Source organism: Telmatherina bonti (assembly GCF_933228915.1).
Source record: "Telmatherina bonti genome assembly, chromosome: 21".
Taxonomy (NCBI): Eukaryota; Metazoa; Chordata; class Actinopteri; order Atheriniformes; family Telmatherinidae; genus Telmatherina; species Telmatherina bonti.
This window is the reverse complement of record NC_136630.1, coordinates 13,650,361-13,669,440: the sequence shown is the minus strand read 5'-3', so window position 1 is coordinate 13,669,440 and position 19,080 is coordinate 13,650,361. Positions and strand designations below refer to the sequence as shown.

The following is a 19,080-nucleotide window of genomic DNA, read 5'->3' as shown; positions in this document are numbered from 1 at the left end:
GAAATTCAACGGGAATTAGTTTATTTTGCTGAGCTGTAGCCAAAACGCTTCAACAACAACGTGAGAAATTCACAAGAATAAAAGCTTGTCTTCACAAGTGACAACAACATGAGCTAGCATAGCTAACAAGCTACTGTGTGTGTTTAAAGGAGAAAGTCACATGTTCCACTATCTAGGGGATGTCATGGCTTGCATTCCAGCATGCAGGGTAGCATGCATGTCTGCAGCAGCAGCACCTGAGCCAAGCACAGACTGGAGAAAAGAGGGAAGCCAGTAACTGATTTGATCCATTGAAGTTAATAACATAACTCTTAATCTTAATGCGAGCGATCAGAAAGGAGGTGTAAATACTTTTAATATGCCTTATTTTATTGGCACTTTCACTGCTTGGTGTGATCAAAGCAAGCTTTCCCTTAAATCGCTATAATTGGCTAATAATATACAGCAATCTCTCCATCTACAATCTGCAATCTCTCCATCCGTGTAGTAGTGCTCACATTCTGTGGTCTGGAGTTTAGTTTTATATATTTAGTTTCTTATTAATTGGTGTGAGAGGAAGGTGAGTTTAAGGTAAAGTTTACTGGGAGCATCAGAAGGGAGGCAGTAGGGTAGAATTCATGGGCTGGGTTATACATCTCTGTTTCTTTCTATCTGCAACATTGTTATTGTGTTCTGGGCAGATGATAAATTTGGACTATGAGTTGTTAAAAAGTAACCTAATATCACAAATTATGCAAAGTTCAGAAAAATAAACTGAAAAAAGAAAATCATTTTAACAGATAATAACTAAAGAATGTTGCACATGGGATTCATAAGGATAACTTCTGGGTATCTGGATGTAAACGCCTAATTAAACTAAGAAAATATGAAATTGCTTGAAACAAAACAGATGTGATATTGCCACTTTACAGGTGGAATTCGAGAAAGGATGGGTCAGCCAGGCATATAATACTCTAGTATTCTGGTAAAGAGGAAGTTTGGTTGTGGCTGACACGCAATAATGAACATAGTAGGCAGGAAGCCACTGACATGCAAATCGCTGGTTGGAAATTGTAGAAAAGGCAATGTGTTGGAATTTTAATTCCCTTTCATAAACAGATGCATCATGTACATTCATAGAGTCTGCTATAAAAGAATATTTGATACATAATGAAGCTTCTGTTTCTAATCCAGGTGTTGTATGGAAGGTATTTAAGGTAGTCATACCTGGACAACTGATTCTACATTACATACATTGTAAAAGGAAAGTGAGGGATTGGCTCAGACACCAACATGCCCAAACCCCAGAAAAAGTCACTTTTAACCAAATAAAGGCATTGATTTATTAAATAAATAGTATTGTTAAAAATAAGGTTGACAATGTGATTACAAATTCTGGTGAAAGAGATGGGAAGCTGCCGGCTTGCAGGGTTTAACAGCTCATCTCAATAATCTTAAATAATAAAAATGAAACAGTTGCAGGGAAAAGGGAGAGATGCAATGCGTTTTAGGAATTCTGACATGAATTCACATCGCAGGGGAGAATTTCTACAGACCAATATGAGCATTTCGTCTCAGCCTTAGAAAACCTGCCTGTTTCCCTCAGTAATATTGACCTGCTGGAAAGTGACATTTATCTACAAGAAGTAAAAAAATACTATCAATGGGATAATCAGGACAGTCCCCCAGGGAAGATGGCTTTTCAGCAGACTTTTATGAAAGATTTTTTGAGAGACTTGCTCCTTGGTTAGAGGCAGCTTTTAACAGTATATTGGAAAATGGCCAACTCTCTATGAATATGAGAGTCTGGTGACGGTGCTGATGAACAAAAAAGGGAACCACTATCAAAAATGCAGCCACTACAATGGGGAATAGTGGCTGTATTTTTGATAAGGAATATTGTAAAAATCTGGCTAAAGTGCAGTTGAAGAGGCTGAACACATACTTTCAACAACCCCACAAGTAGGCTTTGTTACTGTAAGTACCAATCATTCACAGATAACATGCCAAACATATGGAGAAACAAAGAAAATTAACATCCTGTCGCAGCTTTCTCTCCAAAGACTTTGACATGGTTGAATGGGGCGTTTTATTTGAAAGAAATTTGGGTTGGGGTATACATTGTTAGCATGGATTAGAATATTAAAACCATGTTGCCTCCATCATGTGCAGTGGCACAAAAACAGGGCCATGACATATTACTGGTCTCATGTAATCCCTAGGTTATATCAGTAACAAAGTGAATCAAATTCTTTTCACATATATCTGGCAACAAAATTACTTGAGGCAAACCTTGAATTATGCCAATATCTAAAACAGTCACTGTAGTGGCTGGCAGCTCAGGACATTAGAGAAATGATGCAGATTAACCTGTTCTCTATCATCCAATTAAATGAATCCCTACTACTGGAGAAAATTCAATACATCTCTAATCAGTAATATAAACATAATTAAAATTATAATAATACCAAAAGTCAACCATATAATGTTACCACTTACTCCCAGTACAGCCTATTGAAAAAAAATCTAATTTATTGAATCATTCCTTTTAAAAAGTAAAAATTATTTTTTGCAATTATGGAAATGATAAATATTATCATCAACCATGAGCTCTTCCATCAATATTACTGGACACCAGGCAGATTGGCTCACCTAAAACAGAATCTGGATCAGTGCTACACATGTATCAGTGTGATATGGTCAAAGGTTTGTGGGAAAAATTCTGTCTTTTAAATGAACTGTTCATTACTTCCTTAACTAAGAACCAGGCTCCATGTATGCCAGACATGATATCTAAAAACCATCAACAAAAGAGTTCCAGCAGAATCATTGTGAGACAACACAAAAGAGTCACTCCATCATCATTTGAGCCCTGAATGGAAGTGATGTCTGACATAGCAGGATAAGAGGAAACTCCAGCCAGACTTTCAGAAAGATGACACTCATTCCTGAAAACATGGAGACCCATTCTGGATTACATCAACAAATCCCTATTACTGTTGATCCTGGGTGGTATGTCCAGCCCACAATGTGTCATCAAATACAGCCCAAGGTTGTATGCAGTTGTACATGTTTATCTTTGTATATTCACTTTGTATAATGTACATATGTTGTATCACCTGCTTTAGTTAGCTGAAGAAGAAGATGTATGTATTTGGTAGGGTTGGAGGCTCCATTTTTAGTTCAAAAAGTTGAGAAGATGTCCTTTAAATTTTGCTTTATAAATCGCTTGACACACTGCTAATAAGTCACACTGATTAGCAGTGTGTCAACTATTCACTATTCCACAAGATCAGGAAGTTATAAAGAAATATGAATCTGGTAAGTGTCTCAATAAAATAAACAAATGATAGAGACTGGTCAAAGAGGCCTCACATGGCACTATCAGATGCATCAAGCACCATGGTAACCATGTCAGTTGATCAGATGCAATTTGCTGGCTTGCACACGCCTCCATCTGCATCTGTTTCTCTGCACTGCCGGCAGACTTTATGAGGAGTGTGACCTTAATACACTCTTTAAATCGCTTCGCTTTGTTGCCCTGGCTTTGTTGAGAGATAAACGAGCAAGATATGCAAGTCAAAAGGATTTATTTATGGGTCAGACAAGCAAGTATTAATTCAAGGACCATTCAAGCATGGCCAATTTCTGACTTGTCAAGACTTGCAAGCTCCTCCTGGGCAAAAATTTACCCTGTTTTATGATAAGGAATATCTTTTATTCATGTGGCAGATAGACAATGAGGGACTTGAGTGCACAGCTGTCGTGAGGAAGTTCAGAGGTGATAGCGATCATCTGTCAAGCCTCATCTCACAAACTATTCAACAGGCTACTGTTTATTGGCTAAAGTGGCGACAAATGGTGACTGAGTTTGAACTCACCAGGACTCTTCCTGTCAGCGTCTGAGCGGATATCATGACACCGGCCCAGTCTTTGACTGAAGTCATCCAGCCCACCTCGCTGGCTGCAGCGTCATCCTTGTCTACACGCTTAATGCCATCGCCCGAGGTGATCCGGTGGACCTCCTTAAAGAAAAACAGTTAAGCAGTTAAACAAGACAGTGGACAAAACTTTCTCAGAAAACAAGCCTTGTTGGAAATAAATGCAATTATCTGTGTCTTTGAACCTGCAGCTGGCGCATGACAGCTTCTATCTCATTCTTGTGCTTCCCTACGTAAAAAGCTTCCAGTTAACAAAAGTGTTTGGCTGCTGTTTCTTTAGACAAATCTTTACATTTTCTACTCTTGCATCTTTTATCATGTGCATAAAAAACATTTATTGCTATTTTTCCATCACAATCTTCTTTGTCTTTCAAGCCACATAAAAACCAAAAATGCACAGCAAAGGATCAATTTCTTAAAGAGCTTCAGGTTTATTAGTTGTTGTTGCTCAATCTAAAACTTTTTTCTTTTTTTTTTTTTTATTTCTAAACCTGCAACCTGGAGTGGCTTTTCCAGGTTAAAAGAAGAAATAATAACAATGCTCATATAGTGTTTCTATAAGGTAGAATAATGTCATTTTTTCACTACATTTGGTATATTTCTTAAAGTTTTTTAGCATTTTGTAAACACAAAACTAACATTCTGGGAACGCAAAAAGATACTTTATGAAAACAGATCACAAAGTGAATAAGTGTAAAAAAAAAACAAAAAACCCGCCACTGATTTCTTTCCATGTTAATATCTCACACCCATCTTTTTGAAATCGATTATCCCAGATCCTTAACTTGCATATACAAACTCCACGTGGAAAACTTCAGTGTCGTTTTAATTTTTTACAGTCAACTAATAACAATGGGGCTTTTTAGAACATGGTGGAGTGCTTTTTTTCAGCTTTTTTTGGGTGTGTGTGTGTGTGTGTGTGTGTGTCTTGTCCAGCATTAAAGCAAGCAGAATGATAGTCTGGATGCTGCTGAGCTAATTTACTTTATAGAGTTTTATAGATATAATGATCCCCTTTACTTTCTGAATTCTTTTTTTATTTCTCTATTTATTTTGCATTGTTTGTTTTGCAGAGTTAGCACTGCCAGACTGGACTGGAAAGGATAGAAGAGAGACAGTAAGAGAAAGAGAAAGAACAGAAAACACCTCATTCAGGAAGTGAAAGAGAGACTGATAAAAAAGAGAGAGGAAAAAAAAAACATACATATGCATGTAGGGCAGGGCAATATGACCTTTTAGTAATATCCCGATATTTTTATGGCATGTCACGATATACGATATATATCTCGATATTTAGCTTAGCCTTGAATGAATGCTTTGGTGCATACAATCACATCTGTAAGATGATTTTGTGTCTCCATTAAAACATAATTGTTCATACTGCATTAAGATATGCTGATTTTAAACATTCATGCCAAAAGGATGAAATTGTAACGAAGCAAACTGATCAAAACCGTATTTATTAAACAGTTAAAGCAGTGGCAGAAACATTTTAAAACAAAATAAAGTGACTTTGCATGATGTAATAAATGCAACATATGAAAAAAGGGGCTCTAGGGGGTGAATTTGCAAATGATGAACTATTATAAGGCTTTGCTTTGTGGATACGTTTTTTTAGTTGTCGTGTATTTTTTTAATCGCAGAGTTTAGCGTAGAAATCAGTCTTATAATACAGGCAGAATGTCCTCGTATCGTCTCCAATAAACTGCTTCAGCCAGCTTTTAATTCAGGGTTTGATTCCCACTTCTTTCTGTACTTTCTAGAGACATGACGAGTCAGATAAATATTTAGCTTGTGTCACACACACAGTGGATGAGGTGAGTAAGTGACAGAGGCTGTGAATGTAATCAAATAGAATTAGTTATTTTTGCATGACGTGAAAAACTTTGCAATTTACATCCCACTCTGTAATCCAGAGCGGGATCAGTGGCGGATTTTGTTGTTCATTTTGACTGTAGGTGGAGTCGTGCAGGTGTCCTCTCTGCTCCTCTGACTGGCTGCACCTGCAGCCGGAGCGACTGAGTGCTTTAGGACGGGGAAAGACTCGTTCGTAACAATAACTTTACAATATGCGCTTTAAAGTCAGTCGCCAAAACACCAGGAAAGTTTCTAATAACTCCAGTAAAAGTCGCTAGATTTGTCGCTTGTCGCTTTTCACAAAAAAAGTCGCCAGATTTAGTGAGTAAGTCACCAAGTTGGCAACAGTGGCTACACACTGCTTCTCATGACGTAGCATGTAGCTCACGTTATGTACGTAACGAGGTGCGCTTGCTTTAACTCTCTGTGCAAAGCGGTGGAGAGTCGAGGAGGAGGGAGAAAACCCCGCCCACAGCTAAAAACAACTGCATGACAACAGGATACTCAAATATGACGAATATAGGCATTTTCTATATCGCACAGGGGACTAGCCACGATATCTCGAGTATACTCGATATATCGCCCAGCCTGTATATACACATATACACAAATACACACAAATTCGCACTCGCCTGTATCAACACATATCTATTGTAAAATACATTGTAAAATACAAGCCAACCTCAGATTCATACCCCCCTGTGGAGGACTAAGCTATCAACTGTCGGAAGCGCCAAAGTTAAATATAAATGAGAAACACACAAAGAAAACTAGCTGCTGTTTGTAAATAAACCTGCAGGACAACTCAGTGACTGTATCACATGCAGAACTTACAGAGTGGAACGTGTTCAGAGAAAAGTGATCATGCCAATGTGACACAAAGATAAGAGGGAGGATAGGAGGACCCCCGAGACCCGGGCAACCAGCAGCAACCCCTAAGCACAGACCCCAACTGCCCCACTCCGGAGCCAGCCATGCACCCATCAAAGAGGCGGCAGAAGGGGGGACCCCAGCCAGAATCCCCCACAGTCAGGTGGAACAGGTCCCAGCAGGCCCGGACTAGCCAGGCACTGGCCACCCAGGGCAGACAGAGCGCGGGCCCCAGGGTTTTTTTCAGCTTAGAAGTTAGTGTTATTCAAACAGCTTGCGTACTGACTGGATGGAGGCATTTCGGGTCACCAGTTCAAATGCCTTATTGGGGAAGATTTTATTTTATTCTAGTTTTATTTTGACACCTTGGCCTGTGATGGACTGGCAACCTGTCCAGGGTGTACCCTGCCTCTCACTCAATAATTGCTGGGATAGGATCCAGTCTTCCCTTGATTGCAACAAGCGATTAAGAAAATGGATGGACAGATTTTGAGAAAAGCTAATAGAAGTCTGACCCTTAATGTTCCACACCATGTTCACCTGCTGCTCACTATCTGTGTCTGCTTGTTTACTGGTCCTGAAAAGTAGACACTAGTTTCTGCCTAAAAATCAGTTCCCTGTCACACCTACAAGTTATGAGGGGGAAAAAAACAAAACATTGAGATGAAAAATGCTAAAAAGAGGAAAGATGTGAAGTTAGGTGATAATCATGACTCTACATGTTTGTAATAAACAGTTGTGCAAAATAGGATAAATAAAAAAGTCACCAATTTACAAACACAAATGCACCTTTCTAAATTTAGTGACCAGTCTCATGGCCTGGAAAATGAACCGACATACATGCTCGTACACATGCATTCAGTAAACACACAGCGAGAGCAGAAAAGAGACCACAGCAGTGTGTATCCATAGCAGCCACTGAGCGCCTGGTGTTTCTGCTCCACTGAGTGGGCTGTCTGTCTGTCTGTCTGGCTGACTGTCTTTCTTCATGCCTTTCCATCTGTCTGATGGGACTGGCATGATTCACAGAGCAGGAAATCGAGACAGGATGCAGAGGTTAGCCATGCACCTCAATGAAACATCCCCACATTCAGGAGGCTAATACATCTCTGTGACATCCTCCTCTGTCTCAACAGCACCGCACCTCCCTCCCTCTCTCTCTCTCTCTCGCTCTCTCTCTCTCTTTCAGTCCTGTCTCCTACAACTATATCTATCTCATGGTTAAATATGGGGAAAAGACCATTCACGTGGTTACTATTAGCATGCAAGGCATTTTTTTCACTATCACAGCTCTCCTCTTTGTTGTAGCGTTTATGCCCAAGATCTCAACATACTGCATTCTCCAGATGCAGAATGGACTACAGTGTGTCCCTGTAATAGGGCAGCTAGCTTCAAAGAACTCCTGGCATGCAGCATGTGTTGTGCTTCCACTCCAACATAAATCTTTGTAAAGCTGGGGGGTGGGTTTGCAGCATCACTGAATTAAACTGAGGGATGAATGAATATGATTTGCAACACACTAATCAGTCCACAGTTGTGATTTAAGGCATTCGTTTGCCTGCAGTCTGGCTTAGGAAAAAAGGAAAGGATAAAAGATCATTTCCATATTCTGAAAAGTAAACAAACAAATAGAAATTACAACATATTTTTTTTCACAACCTCATTTTCTTACAACAAATACATTTTTAGACAAATCTTATTGATGAATAACTTGACTCAAAAGTACTGAAGCATCTAAGATTGTGATAGATCTATAAAATACAGACTACAATTCTTTCCCACTAACAAATTCCTGTCTGAGTGGTCAATCCCCAGTGTTACTACATAAAACTAAGCTTTTCTATTATATACAAAAAAGAGTATAGGTCAGTGGCTTTTTGTTTTGTTTTGTTTTTCTTCACTCCAACACTTTCTGGAGAACAAGTGTGAACCAATGGCCTGCTTGAAATACCCCCCAGCAGTACTCCTGCTTCTCATCTTGAGTCATGCTTGCCAAACATCATATCCAGCTGCTTTAGGAAGTGACTGAGCCCTTTCAAAGAAATTAAACTTCCTATTTGTTGGCTGTTGTTAAGGATTTACGTCTTCAAAAATCAATGGTGTCGCAGCTCAATCCCACAAACAGAATGAGGAGTTTCAGACAGGACTCAGATATGGATTACCACATTGTTGGTTTGGGTCTTTCCTGGGATTTCTTAAAAACATTAAAAATGACTTATTCTGACTCATCCCTTAATAGTTTTAGTGGGAGTAAGTTGCATTGGTTCTTTATATCCACAAGAAATACCTCTCAAAACAGCCAAATCATTGTTGGTTTTGGTCTTTTATGGGATTTGTTGATGTGAAAAAAACATTAAGAGCACCAACACAATTCTACTTTAGAGGATGGGAGCAATACTCAATTAAAAATGAAAGTGATGTTTGTCACAGAAGAGCCATGTTTGAATAAAAGCACCATTTCAGCTTATACAGAAAAATCAATTAACAGATCGGTTCGGCACACGTATATTTCCTTAAGTACTGCAAGTGGACAAACCTGATAAAAGCATTTAGGTCAAGAGTATATGAGCATTAACACAGATCTTTCAGCATCTCTAGTGTTTTACCTGATCTCGAGTGCTGGAAGCAGAATAAAAGTATAGTGGGTAAATGTCTCAGAAAATGTAAGAGTCAACTTTCTAATACTTAACTTGGTAAATATGCTTGCAAATGTTAAAGTAAACATGGTTTCCACCCACCCAACGGCTTTTAAGTTCAGTCATCCTCGTCAGTATTACTAAATAGCTGGCTGCACAGGGAAATGCAATCATGTTCAGAGCCATTAGTCACAGACAAGCAGAGCAGCATCAGGCCTTGTTACGCTTCCTACTGCCTGTCCAGAGCTCCAAAGCTAACCTCATAACATTATAATAACATGTCCAGTTCACTTAGAAGCTAATGCAGCCAACAAGATCCAGGGAGGGAGATTCTGCAGTAGAGATTCAACAGTTTATACATGTCAAGCAGCAGGTAAAAAACACTAAATAATAACATTTCCTCTTGCTGTCATTAAAAAGCTATACAGTAAGCTTACATTGTGAACTGAACCAGTGAAACTTATGTGAAAATACATCATTTATTTTTACAAAGAAGATCTCATCAGACTGGCTCGGAGACAATGCCTCAGGGGAAATGAAGTCAAATCTCACTTTTATATCCACATAAAGAGATCAGAGTGAGTGGATCAGACAAACACGATGTTTGACTCATCAGTCAGCGACTGTTTGAGTTTATGTTATGAAACACAACACGTGTGTTTAGTTTCATGGTGTTTAACTGACACTTGGATGTGATACGTTGGAAGACTAAAAGAAAGTTCACGTCATCTGCTGTTTAGTCATGAAACACAACATACAAATATAAGGAACTTGGAAATGTTTTGGTATATTTGTTAGAATCACATGAACTTCTAAAAATATATTAGTGTGTTTTAGTGCACACATGGTTTGGCAAACTTCTAAACAAAGGATTGTTTGCGCTAGAACTAAGGCTACGTTCAGACTGCAGGGCTTGCTGCTCATATCGGATGTTTTTGTGAAATCCGAATTTTTTGAAAGTCCGTTCACATTTCCGATCAAATGTGACTTGTATGTGATCTCCTGTATGAACCTCATGCGCACCAGAAGCGTCCCGCATGCGTAGAAGACACGGCGACGTGCTGTGAGCGCGCGTGTGACGTCTTTGTGTTTGTGGAAGTAAATATGGATGGCAGCAGAGCATTTGCTATTTTAAAAGTTTTGTCCAACCGTAAAAGTTAAATAGAAGTTAAAAGTTTTGTCCAACCGTAGCCACAACATTGTGAATGGGTTTGTTTTAAGGAGACGTTTACGGAAGAGGAAAGTAAAAGTTTTGTGGAGCTGTGGCAGCAACAACTGTAGAGAGAAATGTTTGGGTTCAGAGTCGCAGTCAGGATTGGTGGGAGAGTGATGTGAGCGCATTTACCGATAAAGAGTTCATAAACAACAAACGCAGAATAATGACGTTTGTCATGTGTCAATGACGCGTCGGTCGGATTAATGCGACCTGACCATTCAGACTGAAGATCTGAATGGCAAAAGATCAGATACATATCGGATTTAGGACCACATATCCAAGCGGCCTGGGTCACATTCGAAAATATCAGATCTGTGTCGTTCAGACTGTTAAGAAAAGATCGGTTACAGGTCGCATAGGGACAAAAACATCAGATTTAAGTCACTTCAGCCTGTAGTGTGAACGTAGCCTAACATAACGTAAAGGGATGTTTCACAGATTTGAAACTTAAATGAATATTTTACTTTTCATGAAGAGGTTTGTTCCACTGTTGCAGTCTGAAAAATATTCCTGATTAAGACACAATGATTGTTAGTTTTCTCAGACTTCAAATATCCTCCACTTAGTCCAATGCAGGTTCACGGGATCCCTGCAATGAGCAAGCGAGTAGCACAGAAAATGAATGAATCAAGCTGTAATTTGAGAATTAAAGACTGGATTTCTAAGGTAGGACTACCTTCAAGCTAGGTTCAAAACAACTTGAAAAGTTATTTTTCCGAGCTTTTAACTCATGTCGCATATGTGGACAATCATTTTTGTCAGTCAAAACTGTTTATATTTTAGAAAAAGTAAGTAAAAAAGACTGATAAAACATGTGATTAGATTTTATACAAATGTTTTACTGTTCCATTAGATGGCCACTTTATAATAACTAACTCATAATAACTCATTGTTTCCTAAAAATTGATTAAATCTATCAAAAGGGTTTCATTTACGTGCACCACCCTGTTTCCAAGTGTGGTCCCCAATTTGGCCCTTCCCATCAAAATGTTCTAGACCCGGCCCTGCTGAGCTGCATTTCTTTCACAAACGCTTACTCACTGCACTTTATTCGCATCGCACTTTAATACATTTAGGTCCGAAACATTGTAGAGCACCATTAATTTTCTCTCCAAAAGAAATGAAACACGGCCCTGCTTCATTTGCCAAAGTGTCATTTATTTATAGCCAACATAACTTGCTGGAAGACTTGACCTGATGTATTTATGCGCACTGCACTTTTCCCGTTTTAATGAATGAAGTGACACAGGCTGTGCGGAGGGAAGTGATAGCCGTTAAGTAGACTTAATTGGCACCAAGCTGTTTTCCCTTCGCTCTTTAATGACCAAGCTTAAAAATGTGCACTGAAACCACATCGGCCATGATACGTTTAATGCCACTAAAAGCAGAGTTCAAAGATTAATGATTTGTGACTCATGACACTGTCCAATTATTATTTAAAAAGCTGTGATGGTTGATTTCATCTTAAGGTCAAACCCAGGAAGATGCCTTCCGAGTGACATTGAAGTGCTGTGTTTTTGACATTTAAGTAGTTCTAACTAGAACGTATACACCTGGTGTTTATTTTATTTATTTATTTTTCCTAATAGGATGTGATTCAACAAATCAAAACAATCTGCTTATTTATTTTAATAAAATTAAAATGTACAAGATGGGTTTTTAATGGCAAGAAAAAGCACATCTAGGCAGCACATTTTTTTTCTAAGTCATTTTAATGAGTCGTCTCCAAATTTAGGTCCCAAAATCTCAACTAAATCCAGTCCTTGTGACACCAGAGATCATTGATCAGCACTGTGAGCCTATTTTCGGGATCATTTCTCAAAGCGCGAGCGCATTAAAGTTGAATATAACATGTAGGTCCTGACACTATTTCTCCAAAAATGAATCAATTATTTAGAAATATATTAATATAAATCAGATTAATAATGAACTAAGATCATCTCGGAGGAGGTTAAACTTCCAGAAATATCTGATTCTCGTCTTTATCACAAAGAGGGACGATTTCCAAGACCTTCCAACGTGTCAAGTAAATCTATGATAAATATAAACATCTTTGAGAAATAAATTTGAACTTTAGCTGCAGAAATAGCACTTATGCAACTGTCAATGCAGCTGGAAAAAAATGTGGAAAAATGAGAGATTTTGCTTTTTTTATACAAGTAACTGAGAAAATTTAGTGCCTATTTTATATGAAAAACGACTAAACTGTTAATTTTTTACTTTTGTTGACCTTTAAGCGCATCTTTTTCTAACGAAATCTTGTAAGCAGCAGAAGAGATGTCAAACGTTTGTGTTAATCAGAAACCTGTTGGATCCCAGATGGAGCAGTGAAGCTGCAGCATGCTGCGTATGTTATGCAATAAATGTAGCTAATAGCTGCCCAGCTCATTACACACCCAATCAAACTGGTATAACAGGGAATTATATTGTCTATGAAGAAAAGTGACAAAGCAGAGTTGCTGAGAATGATGTTGCCTTCCATGAATGCAAAGCTGATGTTTTCGTGTTGAGCTCAAGGACACTTTTTTCCCCCTTGTTAGTTAAATAAATCAGATAAGCTCCAACAGACTCCATCTAAATCCCATTTTTTCTCTCGTGTTTTTTTACTTGCACTTTAGAAAAAGTGCTGGCATTTTGTGCGTAATTGTGCACAAGACAGAGACAAAGAGCAAATTGCCACTCACCTACTTCAACTTCTGCTGTTTGATCGCGAGCACTCATCTCATAGTTACAATATTTCCGACAGCTTTTAGACCTACAGCATGAGAGCAACTCTTTATTCGAACCTTCCAATCAGCACCCTGCAAACACCTCCAGGCCACGACACTGACACATGCAAGAACACTGAGTCACTGCCAGAAGGTGCACATGGTGAGCTGGATGTTCATGACCTGCTTTTTAGTTAACTCTAAAAGAAGAAAAATCATCCAAATGTTATTTAATGTTTACCAGCTTATTTCTTGGCATAAAGCACACAAAAAGGCACACACACTATCAGAATATGAATTCCCTTAAAGACTTTTCTTTAATCAAATTACAGCCTTACAGTGATATTTGAAGCACAAATATGATAGGGGTTCACACTACCTGATTGGCATAATGTTAAAGGAATTAAAAGAAGACAAAGTGCTTCGCCTGCTGCCCGGAATCTTGGGGTCATGGTGGATGACCAGCTGACCTTTAAGGTCCATGTTGCCTCGGTTGCCCGTACCTGCCGATATGCTCTCTACAACATCAAGAGAATCAGACCGTACCTGACAGAACACACGACTGTTGGTTTAGGCTCTGGTCATCTCACACATTGATTACTGCAATTCCCTACTGGCAGGTCCGCCTGCGTGTTCTGTCAAACCTCTGCAGATGATCCAGAACGCCGCAGCGCGTCTGGTTTTCAAACAACCCAAACGAGCTCATGTCACTCCGCTGCTAATCGCTCGTCACTGGCTTCCAGTTGCAGCACACATCAAATCTAAAGCTTTGCTTCTGGCTTACAAAACAAAAACTGAAACGGCTCCCGTCTACCTTCACTCCCTAATCCAGGCCTACACTCCCTCTCCACGGCTACGTTCCACCAGTGAAAGACGCCTCGTGTTACCACCCTTTCTTGGGACTAAATCACTAGCTGTTGTGCCACAATGGTGGAATGATCTCCCAAACTCTGTCCGCTCTGCAGAGTCCTTGTCTACTTTTAAGAGCAAGCTGAAGACTCAGCTCTTCAAGGAGCACTTCAACACTTAGTATAGCTATATTTATTGGAAAGTTGGAGAACTTAGCCAAATTCTTTGCAACAAACTTTATGGTATTAATTCTTTGTATTATAACATAGGTGGTATTATAGCGTGGGAAGGGAGTAAACAAAACAAAAAAAAAAGCCTGTAGCACTTCAAGGAAGGACCTGCGTCCAACTGGACAGTCCATGAGCACCTTCCTACGATGTCCTCTACTGTTAGATTTCATACTTGTGTTGTTCTCACTCATATGTAAGTCGCTTTGGATAAAAGCATCTGCTAAATGACTGTAGAATAAAACAGAATAAAAGATACATAAAGTTTACAAGATATAGACACACAATGCAAAAAGTAAAAAACATCCACGTTCTGTAAAAGAGACAAATACTTACTCAGAACAACTTCTCTGAAACATTAGCTTGTCATAAATATGCATGTTAATCAGCTAAAGGGAATCATTTGAGTGTTTTTATAAAGACATGTAATATAAGAAAGAAGCCTCTAAATAACAATAAAAACTGATTACAGAAGACGGTCTCTACAGTGTAAACTAAATTCTCAATATTAGGCTCATCATGGCCAGACTTAGTATTTACATGCAGATACAGGAGGAATGCATGAAGCTGCATTTCTCTCAATTCAGCCTGCAAATATTAAAGTCCATCAACATGTTGGTTAAAAGTAAGATCAACAAACATATCCTGCAGGGAGCTTAAAATGTTGAAAATAATTGTTACAGACGTGCATTTAATAGTTTTTAATCTAAATTACTGTAAACCAAAGCTGTAAATCTCACTGTTGTGTTAAAAAAAAAGTGAGTTTTTAGCATTTTAAAGAGTCATTCTGGGTCAAAGCAACAGCTGTCTCACATCACTGCTGGCAAGAGGCCTTTTAATGGCTACGTCATGTTTAGTTTTGAAGGTTGTGGACTCTTAAACGTCCAGCAGCTTTCATACTAAATGAAAAACAAAACAAAAACACAATCCTTCCATACAACTTAGACCACGCAACATGACTGAGGAGCTGCCACAGCTCTTCATCCTCCCACTGCAAGAATGTCGCCATTTACGCTGAGCGCAATTTCTTTCTTCCTCCTGGTCTTATAATAGCAGCCATTTATCAGAACCCCGCAAATAATGACTTTTATCGATTACCATTAGATTTATAAAGCAGAGCCTCAGCGGGAGGAACTCAGTCTTAGAGACACGAGAGCCATCAAGACAGAACTGGACACAGTGGGCAGCGAACGCCCACTAGGGAGGGGAAACAGGCTGCAAACAGATAATCAACTTCCATCTATAAACAATGCACTGAAATCTCCATGTTTCAGCTGTTAATGACATGCATAGTGTGTGTGTGTGTGTGTGTGTGTGTGTGTGTGTGTGTGTGTGTGTGTGTGTGTGTGTGTGGGGGGGGGGGGGGGGGGGGGGGGGGGGGGGGGGGGGGGGGGGTGTTGTGTTCCTTCAACACAACCTGCCGCATCTCCCAGCCTAGACAACTGCATAACAGAGAAAGATTTACTCTTATAATGAAATCCTTAGCTTGCTTGTTGCTTAGCAACAAAAACACTGATTCATACAGCACATACTGTATGCACCTGACACTGCATTTCTGACTCTTTGGAGGACTGTTGATTCTTGGATGAGAAATAAGGGTGAGAAAGAGACAGGAACAGAGGTGTGGAATTGATGCCAGCAGAGCAAAAGGCAGAGAGGAAGAGAGAGAGAGAAAGAAGAGGGGGAGACTGGAAGTGAAAGGATGCCTTGTCTCTGGCCGACTCCCTCAGAGTAACACAACAGGTTGGTGGAGCTCACCAGCTCCACTTGGCAAAAATCAGGGAGGAAACACAGAATCTGACTGCTCTCTTTTATTCACTCGGGAACTCTTTGTGGAAATGAACAACCTCGTTCGGTTTTATTTCACACTGTTTCTTTTCTTCATGGCTATAAAAAGCTGAGTTCTTTGCTAGTGAGAACAGAAATCTGCAAGAAAATTAAGTGATCTTTTTGGTTACATAACCAAAGTAAAAAAATAAGCCAAACATTTGTTGATTGCTGTTGACTTGCATCTTTTCTGTCTTGTTTTTTAAATGATCTGGATTTTCAGTGGACAAATCAGTTAAGCAGACATTTTTCTGCATTCTTTCAGTTTAAAGACAAAAAAATCACTGCATAACATTTACGATTTCTACTGATTATGCCTCAACAGAAACATCAGATAAAATCATTTTTTCCTGCAATCTTTTTTTTTTTCACTAGTTTTAAACGACAGATAAGATACAGATGTCCTTACAAAAAGGTCAGCACCACAGGCTTTGTCATTTCTCTTCTTCTGTCCTTCTGTCTGAGACATGAACACAAAAACACAAAGTGCTCTATCTCAGGCACCTTCATCTGCCAGTCCATCTTTGTCCTTCTGCATGAGGGAGGATGGAAACAGTATCTTTTATTCATGAAGTGATTACAAAAATCGGAATCTTATTAATGCTGAACATGATGGAAAGACTAGAAGGTGTGTGTTTATTGTAGGACTGCAGCCTTATAGTGACATTACAGTTTTTGATCAGAGAAATCTGGTCAATAAAAAAAAATCACATATTCTGTATAATAGTTTAGTTTAATTTTCTTTTTTTGTTTTTTTTTTTGTTTTTTTTTAATTAAAATGAAAATGATGCTGGTTGTCCCATGATCAGGAAGCCCTGCGTTCCACTGGCTGGACAAGGCGTCACCCATCATTTCAGCTTTAAATCAAAACTTGAGAAAGTGTTTATCAAACGTGAAACAGGATCAGTCATCAACATACTGTTTGCTGAGAATACAGAAAAGATGTGTTGGTTTTTGTTTTTGTTTTTCTTGTTTTAGTCATTTTATAATACAATCCCCAAGCAACAGCTCTGTGTGTCCTGAAATGACCAAACTCATCCTCACTTTGCGATGATTTTCAGAGCGCACATAAAATCTATACGTGTGTTGCTGATGTACTTTTTCAGAAATTATATCAAATATTTAATCTTTTGAGAAATTAAATTGACATTAGGTCTTACCTTGATACTTTCCATTTTTAAAGCAGATTATTAATGAGCTTATTCAGGTGTGGATAATCCACATAGAAGCACTATTATCTCATTGCATAGTAGGCCCAACAGAACATTAATAAAGACTCATTAAAACATAAAGCACAACATTTCTGGAAGGTGGTTAGCTGGATATATTCTATATTTTTATACTCAATTCAACATCACAAATAAGCTTGCATTCACCCCCACTGTTTTGGAGTTGGGGCAAAAATGTGGTAAAATTGCCAGAAGCCACAACTAACTGACTTCACGCCCAAAAAACCAGTCAATAAGGAGGTTTAACAGCCTACGATATTTATTTAGGAGAACTGTGAAGTCCTTGTTACTTGTTTGGATCATTTCCCAGATCAACACCAGTTCACAAACAGGAGGACCCCCCAAAAAGTGCAACAACAAAAAAAAAAAAAAAGAAAAAAAAAAAGCCTTCCCCTAGTTCATGAGCAAAAAATGGTTTCAACTGTATCTCTCTGTTGTTGTGTCACATTAAGCCAATAATATCAGAGTTCATTTTTTCTGAGTCATGCACAGTGTTCTCTGTCCATAAAGCCTTAGAAGTGATTTAATTATAAGGCCATTTCCTAAATCAAACTGGCTGGACACGCTGTTGTCACGCACTGGTTGCCAAACAAATAAAAGAACCGTGATGGATTTCACAGAGGAGCAGTGTTTCAAGACCTACCTTCTTTTTGGCGTTACAGTGGCAGCAAACAGTCCACAGATATTTCAGAGTTCTCCATAGGAGGATGATGAAGAGACCCCCAAAGAAAGTGACCATGGAAGAGGCCAGGAAAGCCCACCACATCCGCTGGCCGTTGCTGTCACAGGGCACATCGGGTGAAAACGGGATGATCACATTCATCTTGGATATGTGGATTGATGGGTCCGAGTTCAATGTGTCCTTGTTTTTTGGCATTATTGGCCTCTGGTCACTTTGTCACCCCTCACTCCAGAAAAAAAGGGGGGAAAAAATCAAACTCTTTTTTTTTTTTTTAAAACAATCAACTCAAGCGGGATTCAGGCGCTTTGGGGTGCTCCAGCCAGCGCCCCCTGATGCCCCACCGGTTCGCGCATGTTTTAGTCATCCACCTTTTCTCTCCTCTACCTGGTCACGCGGCTTCACTGGAGGCGAGCACGGCAAAGTTGGGGCGACGGCATTCACACGGGCAAAAAAAAAAACTTCTTTTCAAATCACGATATTTAGTCGTCCGCCTCACGATGCGCGTTCGCGACAGAAAGCGCGCGTCATCCGTTTGTTTTGTGCGTAAATATCACATTTTGTCCAAGCTTAAAACCTCGGCTTTTTTCTTGCTGTTCTGACCCACAAACGGTGGCTTATTTATTTGTTGTTGGAGCGAAGAGGCGTGATGTCCTCGCCAGTCCTCCTCCACCTTGTTGGACCGCGCAGCGTTCAGCAGGTCCGCTTCTTCTCAGCTCCGCGCGCTGTTGAATGCGCTCCTCAGGTGAAAACTAGCAGTTTATTTCCCTATATTCTAACTGAAGTAGCAGTTTTCTGGTGGTAAAATAGTTTCCTGTCGATGATTGTGGCTCCAGTGGCTGCCTGTCATATCCATTTGTTGCAGGATGGCATCGCAGATATACAGGTAGCGGGGGAGGAGTCAGCAGCAGACGCAGATGCTTCTGGTTATTTATAGGGAGCGCTTCATCAATGTTTTATGACTAACTTTGTGATTACAGTCATCCTTTTCTCAAACTTTGGTGGCAACATTTTCATATTTTCATTTTTGTTACCAACCTAAATGTTTTACTCGGGGATTTC

General features: G+C 39.4%; 1 protein-coding gene across 1 annotated transcript in view; it reads right to left on the bottom strand.

The window, feature by feature from the left end:
- LOC306771719 (calcium-activated potassium channel subunit alpha-1a-like) overlaps nucleotides 1-18,216 on the bottom strand; it is a gene marked incomplete at its 5' end in the record, with an annotated part of 98,415 nt that extends 80,199 nt beyond the window's left edge. Inside the window, 2 exons of the mRNA XM_079261005.1 lie at nucleotides 3,861-4,004; nucleotides 17,983-18,216. Coding sequence (XP_079117131.1) covers nucleotides 3,861-4,004; nucleotides 17,983-18,216 — 378 coding nt within the window. The remainder of the gene's footprint in view (nucleotides 1-3,860; nucleotides 4,005-17,982) is intronic.
- Between the last annotated feature and the right edge of the window lie 864 nt (nucleotides 18,217-19,080).